This window comes from Brassica napus, chromosome A9, assembly GCF_020379485.1.
Source record: "Brassica napus cultivar Da-Ae chromosome A9, Da-Ae, whole genome shotgun sequence".
Classification (NCBI taxonomy): Eukaryota; Viridiplantae; Streptophyta; class Magnoliopsida; order Brassicales; family Brassicaceae; genus Brassica; species Brassica napus.
Window position 1 is genome coordinate 2,888,354 of NC_063442.1, and position 12,402 is coordinate 2,900,755.

The 12,402-nt window shown below is 34.4% G+C and overlaps 1 protein-coding gene and 1 pseudogene across 1 annotated transcript; both read right to left on the reverse strand.

Moving 5' to 3' along the window:
• Nucleotides 1–2,414: 2,414 nt before the first annotated feature.
• Nucleotides 2,415–6,025, reverse strand: LOC111200466 (annotated as a pseudogene).
• A 200-nt stretch (nucleotides 6,026–6,225) lies between these two features.
• LOC111200855 (beta-D-xylosidase 1) lies at nucleotides 6,226–10,913 on the reverse strand. Its single transcript, XM_022692281.2, has 7 exons — nucleotides 10,414–10,913; nucleotides 9,544–9,822; nucleotides 8,495–8,664; nucleotides 8,315–8,412; nucleotides 7,724–8,068; nucleotides 7,225–7,638; nucleotides 6,226–7,103 (listed from the first exon to the last, which is right to left on the reverse strand). Exons 1-7 carry the CDS (start codon nucleotides 10,879–10,881, stop codon nucleotides 6,514–6,516), a joined length of 2,364 nt encoding a protein of 787 aa, XP_022548002.2. The 5' UTR covers nucleotides 10,882–10,913; the 3' UTR covers nucleotides 6,226–6,513.
• Between the last annotated feature and the right edge of the window lie 1,489 nt (nucleotides 10,914–12,402).

Here is a 12,402-nt window from a genome sequence, read left to right on the forward strand (position 1 = left end):
AATCTAACAAATCATATCTTGTATTTTGTATTTTGTTTTAAATTGAATGCCCTTTTTCAAAAAAAAAAAAAATCGTGAGAAATGTCAGCAAATTAAAACAACATTAAAATACAATGACCATAAAATTAAATCATAATAAAATTAAATCATACTTTGGGCCATGCTTATGTTTGTGTTAATTAATAAGAATATAAGATGAAAGCTGAGACCCTCCGCTTGCTCAATCATATGAAAATACATAAAGTAGAAATAAATGTCCCTGTGATAGATTTTATGTACATATATGTATGGACCATGAAAAAAATATATATACGAGTATATACGCTCATATATACTATATTACTATATATATATATATATATATATATATATATATATATATATATATATATATATATATATATATATTAGAATGTAAACTGTAAACTTATAACAAAATATGTGTGAAATTCTAGATCATATCTTATTTCCATAGTTTAATCGAATAGTTACATTTCTATTTTCATTTTTCTCGTCATATTAAAACAAAAACTCTATAACTTTGAAAAATAAAATCACTCTGTTGGGCTCATACGCATAGTAAAAATAAACTTTGATATCACAGATTATAAATAAATACTTTTATACATAAAAATTTATGTTTGGAATTTTTACACATATTAAGAAAATATATTATAATTTTTTCATATATTATTTTATAATTAATTTTTCATACAGTTTTTACCCAATAAAATTCAACGGCTACTATTAATTTTTTGAAATGTATAGTTTACGATTATGTAATAAAAATATATTGAAAAACTAAAAGTATCTCTTTTGAAATATTTTTTAAACTGTTTATTTTTTGAAATGCAGAGAATATTGAATGTAGAAAACGAAGGGCAAAAAAATGACATTATATTTATATACGAGCCAGTCACGTAGATATCACGAGTCTCTTTAGTAACAACGACCAAAAGCTTTGCCATTTAAGGCACTGCTCTAAATTCTTTTTGTCCCTTTGTCTCTCACGAACAATATCTATTAAATGTTCACCGATTTTCATTGAAAATATTTACTGATGTGTTGGATTATATGTTTTTTTTTGTTTAACCTAGAGATATCCCGAGGAAGCCGACAAATAAATTTTTTTGGATACACAAATGACTGAATGAGCAGTAAGCCGAAGCTATATTTGTATAAATATCAAGAAATTGTGATTTAGTTTTGTACAACATGTAGATCGAACTTGAAACATATTAACATTTCACATCCATTTTTTTATCATTCGACCACAAATTTGATACGAATTATATGCTTGGGATATATATTTACTTGATTGTAAAACATTTTCTCAAAAAAAATTTGTAAAACATACGTTCGAACATCTCATCATTTTTCCTCAGATGACTCAGAGAAACAATTCTTCTGAGTATTGACTGCAGTCGAACACGCGCTATAAGGAAGTCAGAGCGAACATGGAATTGTCTTACGTAAGGATTACCATGGAAATGACCTCTATTGGATTTTGTCTAAGGTTTATGCACGGTGGTGTTGTTTATTTGTTTTGAAATCCCTCGCTGGAGCTACTCCAAGACGGATGAGATTCTATTTGAAAATACAATAGAATATCTTAGGCAAATCTCAGCATTATACTCATTTAATATAAAAACAATTAATGTTTTAGTTTTTTCTTTCTTGTATTCAAAGAATTGATGTTCAACTTTTAATTAATGCATTGTTCTTAAAACTAAAACATAAATTAAAATCTTCAAGAATGGTAGAACTTTATTGAGAATCAAATAAAACTAACAAAAAATAATAAATAAAAGTATGTATTTTATTTGTATTAATAGGTGTGTAAGTTCTTAAATATCAATCTTTTAAATTCAGAGGGAATATATGGTGACCTTTTTGAGAAACCTTTTTCCTCTTTTTTATGGTGACCTTTTGTTATAATTTTCTGAAACAGATTATCATGGTATTAATATATGCATCTACTTTAACAAAAGCTCACCATATGTATTAAAATACTTTTTGTCATTATTTTGAACTATATTGATAGACAAAATATTATATATATTATGAACTATACGAAAGCGTGGTTTAAAATCTAATATGTATTAAAATATTTTTTGTTATTATTTCATACTATATTAATTAAAAAAAATTATATATTTAAGTTGGGTCCACGGGTAAGGGTCCGTTGATATTAATAAAACGTATAAAGAGGTAAGTTATTATAATGGACATGCAGGTCCATTGAAAAAAAGGTCCATAAGGATCCTGCAGTGTAAATTCTTATAGGATATTGAACCAATTCACTCTTATGTCAAAAGGTCAGATTTAAGTAAGTTGGTGAGAGGACCGCAGGATCAATTGAGCAATCAATAACCCTACTTATTTCATTCATCGGCATGTCCTGCATCTAACTATATCATCATATACACACTTGAACTCCGTACCTATAGCGAGCAGCACATTTTTTGTCTTAATAATGTTTTTTAGTGACGAACAAAGGATATGATTGGTCTTTTGAATTAATGATTCTTAAAATGAGAACTTAAATAATACTTTCTCTGTTTTTTTTGTAAGATGTTTTACTGTTTTAGTATAAACACATAAATTAATAAAAAAAAATACTTTTAATAAAAATCACTTGATTACAACAAAAAGATAATTAAAGTAATTAATAATTATTCTTCTTAACAAATAAGAAAAAAATTACATATTAACTTTTAATATTTTAATCAATTGTTTTAATAGTCTTGCATAGAAAGTTCCAACACATCATACAAATTGAAATAAAACTATCTTCTAAACGGAGGGAGCATGTCTTTTAAGCGTCCCCAAGGTGAGAACACATGTAGTAAAAGCGGCTATGAGAACCGACAGACTATAGCCGTAGGGAAATTACACGTCAGGAATAAATACCCTCGAAGATCAACCATGAACAAAACTTTTGCAGGATATATACAGTTGATGAGATCAGAATTCTAAGACATTTTTACACATAAAGATCAACTTGACCTACTGATTTCATTAATTGTATACCCTTCAAAACTAACACTTATGCGGATATGTTTAAGCTGAGAACATTCAAATTCATAAAGTATGGATTCCTTTGGTTTACATTTTTATAGAGAAATACAAATTAGTAAAAATTTAAATATTTACACAAACAATTGCGAACAAAAACAATACGTTTTCATAAATCCTCCAAAAACAAATCACAAATGAGAAAGTCCAAAGATATAAAATCAAGAAATTTGGTTTGTTAACGTGGACCGTTGTCACAACGTAAAACATCGTAGTTTACTATGAACTAATACGATTATACGTATATAAGTTAAGAAGAGAGCGGTCTCATGTATTATCAATAATACATAAGACTTCAAATCCATGTGGCAATGCGTCCCGGTCTAGTCTCTACTCTTCCTTAACTAGCAAACCTTTTGTTTAGCTTGATATTGTCCTTGTATCTTTCGGAGTCGCTTCTTCTTCCTCCTCTGTTGTTGTATTAGTTTTCTTTTTCTTTCTGCTACTTGTTTACTTTGTAACTTCTGTCAAAAATGAAAATTTGGTATAAAATTTAACATTTATACCAAAAAAAGTTAAGAAGAGAGTGATAAAACAAGCTAGGATATTTTCTCACAAAACTATTAACACGATTAGTTTAAAAAAAATACTGGTCACACGATTTACCAATGGAAAAGAGAGAAAATGTTGGTATAATCGGAATGGGTGCGAAGCCCATCACGATCATGTGTATCTACAGGTGCACATGGCACAAGCTGGAACTTTAACTCATTGCCAATCAAGTGTACGCTAGCTACAATAATGTATGTGCTCTAAACTAATACAAACGAATATGCGTCCGAAAGAAATAGGGTATATTCTTTTACACACAAAACAAAACAAAAACCTAGCTAGAACTATTTAATTCCGTCGCTATTTTTGTTAGTGGAGTTAAACTTTATTCAAACCATCTCACAAGAGAGTTCCAAGTGACTTGTAAGGCAAGGAACCATGTGAAACTAGCAGAGTAGCATAAAGAAGCTGGTTCCATGAGTCTGGAACTCCAGGTAGACACCAATGGCTACAATCTTGGAACACTCCGGTTGCTGGAGAACTTCCACGGACCTCCACAGGCTGTCTGTAAACCGAAGGGTGACCATCGGTTCGATACCAAGTCATCTTCGTGATGTTCATGTAAAACACAGGCGTTTTCATGTCCGAGATCACTGATTCCACCACTTTCATCATCCATGGATACCCTCCTGTATAAGTCTTGTTCTGTATCGGTCTTGTTTCTCCATCGCATTGCCCTCCTGCATTCCACGCCCCTTTTCTACAGTTTAAAAGAGAGATTGCTTCAGACAAAATAAAACTCTTCCGCATACTAAACCCTAAACCCTGTTTCATCATCCTTTTCTGCAGCCAAACCCTAAACAAAGATTACTTGAGCTAAAATTAAACTCTTCCACACACTAAACCCTAAATAAAAAGCAAGGTTGCTTGAGCTAAAATAAAACTCTTCCACACACTTAAACCCTAAACCTTGTTTCATCCCCCTTTTTGAAGTCAAAAGTAAAACAGAGATTGCTTGGAATCCAAGAAACTAAACTCACCTAAAATGTGAAGAGGAGTAGCCAACGAAGAAGACTCTAGTTTTTGTCATGTTAATATAGGAATCAACCCAATCAGCCCACGTATGAAGAGCTTTCGTGTAAGCTTCTTTCACTCCTAACTTCTCGTAAACTCGATTCCCTTCCTGGAAATAATCTTTCCTGTAAATTCAAAACATGAATCAAAAGAACAAAAATAGAAAGAAAGTTAACCTTATGTTGTTCATACCCTTCATATGTTTTCTGGTGAGTCCACCAGTGACCAGTGTTGAACACAATAACATCTGCGTCTTTGTATATCTTCTTGATCGATCCTTGGATCACGTCAAGCCTCAACGTCTCTTTCCTCTTGCCGTAACCATCTAAAACCTCTGATTCTTGAACGAGGAACGGTGACTTGATGAAGTCTACAGAGCATCCAAAGTCCTTCACCACAAAAACATAAACTCTATCAACTAATCCAAAACCATAACAGAGAGCTGACATTACTTACTTTGAATCTAAAACCATAAAACCCTTCGTTTCGAAGGTTACTTCTTCTCCAAGAAACCTTCGAAACTCTGTTCTTGTCTTCCAACGCTGACCTAAGTGAGCAAACCAGAGACTCCCACATGTTTCTATTCAACGAATCTCCAACGAAGACAAGCCTCTTCCCTCTCAAAATCTTCAGCATCTTCTTCCCATCGAACCTACACACACACACACTCAATAACAAAACATGAGTCGCAAAGGGAAGGGCAGAATCGTAATTTAACTTTGGAATCAAGAAACCGACCTTGGAATCGAGCATCCGTGAGGCTGCCAACGATAACGGAGAAAGCCCGAGTCGGGTCGACCGTTCTTGAAGCAGTTAAACTTATCTTCAACGAAAGGGCAGTAACCGGGAGAGTAAACCGGTTTAGTATCGTCGGAGACCCAGCTTCCGTCGAATATGTCGCAAGAAGTTAGTTCTATCCTGTTGGACTCGTTCTTGACTCGGATTCTTCTCGGGGAAACAGAGTATAGCGTGGCTTTGTCTGAAGAAGCTGAAGTGGGAGAAGGTGAGGAGAAGAAGTTAGCGGCTGTGAGAAGACGAGAGGTGAAGCTGGAGACGATCAGCGAGGGAGAGAGAACTGGGAGAAGGGAAGAGGAGAGGAGGAAGAGGGAGAGGAAGAAGAGTGAAGTTAGAAAAATCTGGTGTTTCGTGATGAGGAAGAGGTTCTTTAGATCCGCCATTGAAACGTCTCCTCTGTTTTTTTTCTTTTTCCTCTGTTTCTGAGGAAAAGGTCATATGAGCTGATCTTTTTGGAGGGAAATGGAAGATCCAACGGTTGGAAATTAAACAGCTTTAAATGTGTGTTTCACTTATAATCATTTTTTTTTGAATGATTAAGTCTGCACTTAATATACAGTCCACTTAAATTACTATTCTGAAATATAATTTTGTATATATTAAATTTATAGTCATTTATCTTCATTTTCTGTATATATTAAATTTATCATTTTTCTTTTTTTTCTTTACTTTCAACATTTTACAAATAATATCACTCTCTCCAAGCTTATTATCAATGCATGTTATATACAAGATTCCATAACTCCATGCATAAAAGTAAAACAACCAGAAAAAGATTGAGAGAAATATAAATATGGCATGTATCAGATTTGTCATTTATTTCATTTTTCTTCAGTTTTCAGCTTCTTGCAAGGGCTCCTTTTATATTTTTGGGAGCCACAAGTTACAATATCTTTGGCAATTTAGACACGAAAATTCAAGAAAAATGCAAATTCAAGAAGCGACCTTTGGTGCTTCTGATACAGATTGAAACTTTTCTCTAGTAATTTCAACAGTTTATAATATACTAAAAAAGAGGGAGACACTTTGCTAAGAGGTTCTCCTTATTTGTTGCTTTCTTTCTATATGCCTCCGTCAAAGTTGCGGTTGGACCAAAATGGTATGTTTAAGGTCACCAATGTGTAACTTATGTTCACCCATTGGGATTCTCCTCTTACCATACTCATCCACTACACCAAGATGCTTGCAAGCATCAACATCGACTTGAACAGTCCGTTTTGCACCTGCCGTGACATGAACCTTCTCAAACGCTATCAATTGTTTGTTCACACCTAGTCCTTTTATCCCGTTTCTCGGCGGCTCAGCAAAGACGAACACCGTGTGTGTTCCGTCGAATTCACCTGTGTTTGATACTTCAACATGGATAGGCATTTTTGGAAACGTTTCGCAGTTGGCATGAGACACTTTGATGGAGTTAGATGAGGAGTTGAAAATGGCAGAGTTGAGTTTGTAAGGTGAAACTGATAATTGGGCTAGTGGGTTTTGGGCTAAACTGTGAGTGAAGGTAGTGTAACTTAAACCGAACCCAAATGGAAATACCACTGGACCTTTATAGAATCTGTAGGTCCTTCCTGGGTAATCTCCAGATGCTCTCATGGCCATTAACGTCATTGGAACTTTTACCACATAGTCTTGTGGATACCATGTCATTGGTAGTTTTCCTCCTATCATAAGATACATAAAATATTCAATATATCTTGATAATTAATTATGATTTCAATATTGGATATGTGATTCTAAATGATGCTAAGTAAAACCCAAAAAAAAACTAGATCAAGAATGTACCAGGGTTAACAGCACCAAAGATGATATCAGCAATGGCAGCTCCACCGGCTTGACCCGGATACCCGGCCCAAATAATGGCAGCGACACGTGGATTGTTTTTAGCGAATGATACATCAATGGGTCCACCACTCATAAGAACTAGAACGATAGGACCTTTAGAAGCTTGAGCCACACGGGTCACAAGGTCTTGTTGGTAACCCGGTAAGAGCAGTCCGGTTCGATCTCTTGTCTCTGCCTCTATGGACTGGTCCAATCCCATCACAAGAACCGTTGCGTCTGCTTCACGTGCCGCCATCTCCGCTGCACCAAACCCTTGGTTTCCTGCACAAGCCACGCCAGAACAACCAGCTTGGTGAAGTGTCCTCGCGTATCTTGAGATTCCTTGTAATGGTGTCGTATAAGCGCAAGCTTTCCCTTACAAAACAAAAATTGTAATAAAACAATGTTAGTATTATGTAACTGATAATAGTATTGCTTTAAAATGAATTATCTTAACAACCTGCATAGTTTCCGATCATGGTCTCAGTGACATCAGAGTTAGGTCCAATCACGGCAACGGTACGGTGGCGCCTAGGAGAGAGTGGAAGAGAGCGGCCATCGTTTTTGAGAAGAACAATTCCTTGATGAGCCGCTTCAAGGGCTAAATGTTGATGGATTGGAGTACAAACATCTTTAGGGCCAAGATTAGCGTAAGGGCCAAGATTACCATCAAACATACCAAGCCTCATCTGGACCGTTATAGTATTGGTAAGTGCTAAATTAATGTCGTTCTCTGTCAACAATCCTTGCTTCACAGCTCCTTCAGTGAAGATTGCCAAAAACGGCCCACAATCCAAATCCAAACCTACAAAACGACATGATGTTTCTTTATCAAAATGATCAACAATCATTGTGTGCACATAACCGGTTCTAGACACATAAACATTGGTCTTGAACCCCCAAATTTGTTTAATTTAATATATATATATATATATATATATGAATATAGACTACTAAATTGTTATAAAAGTATTATGAAAACTTCTACTAAATTATTTATGTCCCCAAGAGGTCACTGAATTTTAACATCAACGGTGGAAAAATAACGTACCAGCTTTAATTGAGGCAGCAGCGGCTTCTTCCGGAGTTGCCGTGTAGTGTTGCTGATTGAAGAAAACATCGACGGAGTCACAATCTGATACAATGTACCTTCATGCAGTGATATTCAGCTGATGTGTGAGAAGTTATCAAATGAATTTGAATCATTGACTATGATAACTATTGATCTTACCCGTTGAGTTGCCACTGACCGCGAATAGTGTTCTTTAAGAGATTTTCATCAGCACAAGTTGGCTTTCCATTGACTTGATTGTACGAACACATAACACTCGCGACATTTCCGTCGTAAACACAAGCTCTGAATGGTACATTGTATGTGTCTTCTAAATCTTGTTGGGTGACCTATATCCGTCATAAACTTATTAAATAACTAAACCTAATAACTTACCTATTAGCTATCTATATTAACATAAACATATTATATACCTCAAGTTATACACATCATTCATGAGTTTTCTTTTAGATTATATTATGTTTTGAGTTTATTAGCTAAAGAAACGAATCTTTTATTTTGGTATGATATAATTTAAAGTATATATTAATTTGAAGAACAAGATAAAAGACAAGTAGGTTTGTCCTAGGTCCACATGACCAATAAGGATAAGATTCTCAACTACTGTAACATAAGACTACGCATATGCCACATCGCTCAAAGTCACGCTGCCTATTGGCTTATTAGCTGGTATATAATGTTAGGCAAGTGTTTTTTTTTGTCAATCGTTAGTCGTTAGTTATTTATAGTTCCGTAGATATGATCTATATTCGGAACTGAACGAATCTGAACATGAAACGAGATAAAAGACGATAAGCCTTGCAAGAAAACGAATCCAGTCGCATCTTATAAGTGGTAACGTGGAGCTATAAACTTATATGTTTCAGCAGAAATACAATTTATTTTCATCTTTTCTATTTTTTCTAAACAGAAACACTGAAACACTATTAACTTAAAACCAATAAGATGCAAGAAAAACAGAGACTTACGGTACTCTTTTATTTCCAGACACTGAAATACTAATTTTAAGAAGTTTGGCTTTCTTTTTTTCTTTTTGATCAAAAAAAAAGAAGAAGTTTGGCTTTCTTTGACCAACAAAGAAGCAAAATTAAACACTTCTTTCTAAATTCTTATCAATTACAAAATTGAAAATTAAACATTAAGTCAAAACTTCAAAACGCACATGAATATTGTTAGATATAAATATATACAAATGTCTTTAAGGTTACCTTTGCGTTGAAATGGAAACGGTCGACGCCATTCCAGTTATCAAGATCATAAGCAGTGTAATGCTTGCAACATGCAGCGACTTTGAGGCGGCTGGGGCCGTTTCCCTGAAGTCCCCGGACGTAGCTGGCGGCGTATTTTCCGACGACAACAGGATCTTCTCCTGGAGTTTCCTGGCTTCGGCCCCACCGTGGGTCCCTCAGTATATTCACATTTGGGCTCCAATACGTCAAACCGGCAACGCCTCCGTTGTACATAGCTCTTGCCTCATCGGACACCACCTTTTATTTATTTTAAACCATGCCAATTCGTTGTTCAAAAAAAAAAACCCCATGACAATTCTAATTAGTATATTTCTTCATACACCTTTGTTTTTGTTGAAAAGAAATATATATTCTCCAGTCCGTATATAAAATATATTTTTTATTCACTGGTGGTTATAGCTAACTTGCCCATAATCGTACTACTTACTAAATATCGCAGACAGTGTAACATATATATTACGTATTATCCATGGCGTATAATGTATGAAACCTGTAAGGAACATAATCATATCTATCCATTTTTCTAGCATACAGTACATGTCTGACTTATATTCATGTCGTAGTCTGATAAAAATCATCTGAATTATAAATTTCAAGGAAATAGATAAAATACACGAATATAGAGCATCCCGCTAATCATACTCTAGTGTACTGCAAGCTACGATGGCGATGTCAATGTCGTTTTTTTTTGTGAAAAAGTGTCAATGTCGTTTTTTCACGTAAAGAACTCACAAAATTTATAATTCTCATTTTTCTAAAATGTATATTCTATAATATACATAATATAAAATATTAATAATTTAAATAATATTCCTAGTTTATTCTCACCCATCCTATCTCCTCCCATAGAGACTGGTTGAAAGAAGCTGCGGTGGTGATGACCTGAGGAAAGCTGGTGGCACCGGGAAACGCACCACCGAACTTAGCTCCGGGACCAACGTCAGAAACGCCGTGGAGAGCCTCGGACCACCACTCATAGCCTCCAATACCGAGGCGTGGCACAGCGGCGGCATTGTTGACGAGGAGGCGGATCTTCTCCTGCAAGGTGAGCCGTCCAATCAAGTCTTGAACCCTCACGCGGACCGGTAGATTGACCTGACAGAACCGGAGTGTCCGGGTTAACTCATTTGCCGGGTCGCATGCAAACAATGGCCGAAGTGATTCTGATGAGTGAACCAAACATAAGAGAAATACAAGTGTAACTACGACTTTGTTGCCGATTAATAATTCTCTGTTATTACAAGACATCTTATATATTTGTGTTTTGTGTATGCGTGTGTTGATTATATGTAACATATGTGATGTTTGTTATTATAGTTTCGTGGGAAAGAAAGTGAATGGGGTATTTATAGATAAGTCTTTTTTAAGTTAAGTCTTCTTAGCCAAATTGATTACAAAAACAAAGGATAAGAGACTCTTGCTGTGAACAAAGAATTAGATAAAGATACAAAAAATCAAGTTGAACAGGTTACGGAAAAGAGATGTATATAAATCTCGGAGTTTTTGTTGGGGGGGGGGGGGGGGGGGGGGGGGGGGGGGGGGGGGCGTAAAAATGATTAAAAATATTTAATAGGTTGTTTTCCTCTTTTTTCTAAAACGTGAGTTTCTTTTACCTTTCTAAACAGTCCACTAAAAAATACTAATGATGGTAGAATTATAACTTCAGTTTCATCGTAACTTAGAGAAATCAGATATCACATCCACTACATATCTTAAATGTAATAATTTATAAAGGACTTTGGTAGTCCAAAGAAACTAGGATGTAGATTTAAGGAGAAAAAAACTCTTTCACGGTGCCGGCAATAACCAAACACAAAACGAAAAAAAAAAATCTTCGTTATTTGCTCTATTCATAGTCAAATGAAAATTTATGAGGATTTTAATTAGGTAGAATTAGAAATAAAAAGAAAACATATTTTTTTGGTAACATCTAATAATATATTTGCTGCACAGGCATGGGAACAAAAGCAACGCGAACAAGTTCATAGTCAGAAAAGATGAAGAAATAAATAAACAGAACGAAGGATATCATAACATTATAACATTATATGTATACAACCTTATACATATATGCATGAAAAATGAAACGTAAGACCTTATAAAGCTGAGAGACAAAGAGAGAAGGTTGTCACGGGTGTCGACTCTGGACTCTCCACCTAATAATAGTCATTCAACATCCAGTCATGTTATCCACACTTCTCTTTCCGGATTGTTATTGATTATTGAACATTTTTATACATACGTCAATAATTAAACAGTTGACCCATGACCTTAAACTACGTTTGTTTTTGTTTCTTGGATTATTTTACATAGTCGTGGTCCAATACAACCAACTAGGTACTACTGTTGTGATGAACACAATATAGCACCCTATTATTTGTGAATACAGGATATACAATTTTTAATTAAGAAGATAGGAACAATTTATTTTTATATATAGTATAGGATATATAATCTGTTAAGTAAATGGAGACAAATAGTATTGTACTTCTCCTTTTTTATAAGATTCCACTCCTCATATGGGTATATCATATTTTTGCTTCTGAACTATTTTACCTCCAGAATATTAGTTTACCTAATTAAGACCAAAACAACATATCACACACAGTCACACACGGTTGGTAAGGTTGAATCAAACAAAGCCAAAAACGGAAAAAGCTACGAGGAGGAAACAATTATAAATATTTTATTTTACAAAAAAAAAAGATAATTATGTTTTAGTAAAAACTTCATAAAATAAATAATGAAAATAGGTATCTGAAATGGGATTGGTCGAATGATTAAACAAGTGGTCTGAGCAACCAAAAAAGTTTGCAG

What these genes read in the sequence shown, in the direction of transcription:
- LOC111200855 (XM_022692281.2), bottom strand. Translation starts at nt 10,881, where the DNA reads ATGTTACATATAATCAACACACGCATACACAAAACACAAATATATAAG. An exon ending in TATGGGAGGAGATAGGATGG is followed by an intron (nt 9,823 to 10,413) that starts GTGAGAATAAAC and finishes AATAAATAAAAG; the next exon opens with GTGGTGTCCGATGAGGCAAG. An exon ending in CATGATCGGAAACTATGCAG is followed by an intron (nt 7,639 to 7,723) that starts GTTGTTAAGATA and finishes TTGTTTTGTAAG; the next exon opens with GGAAAGCTTGCGCTTATACG.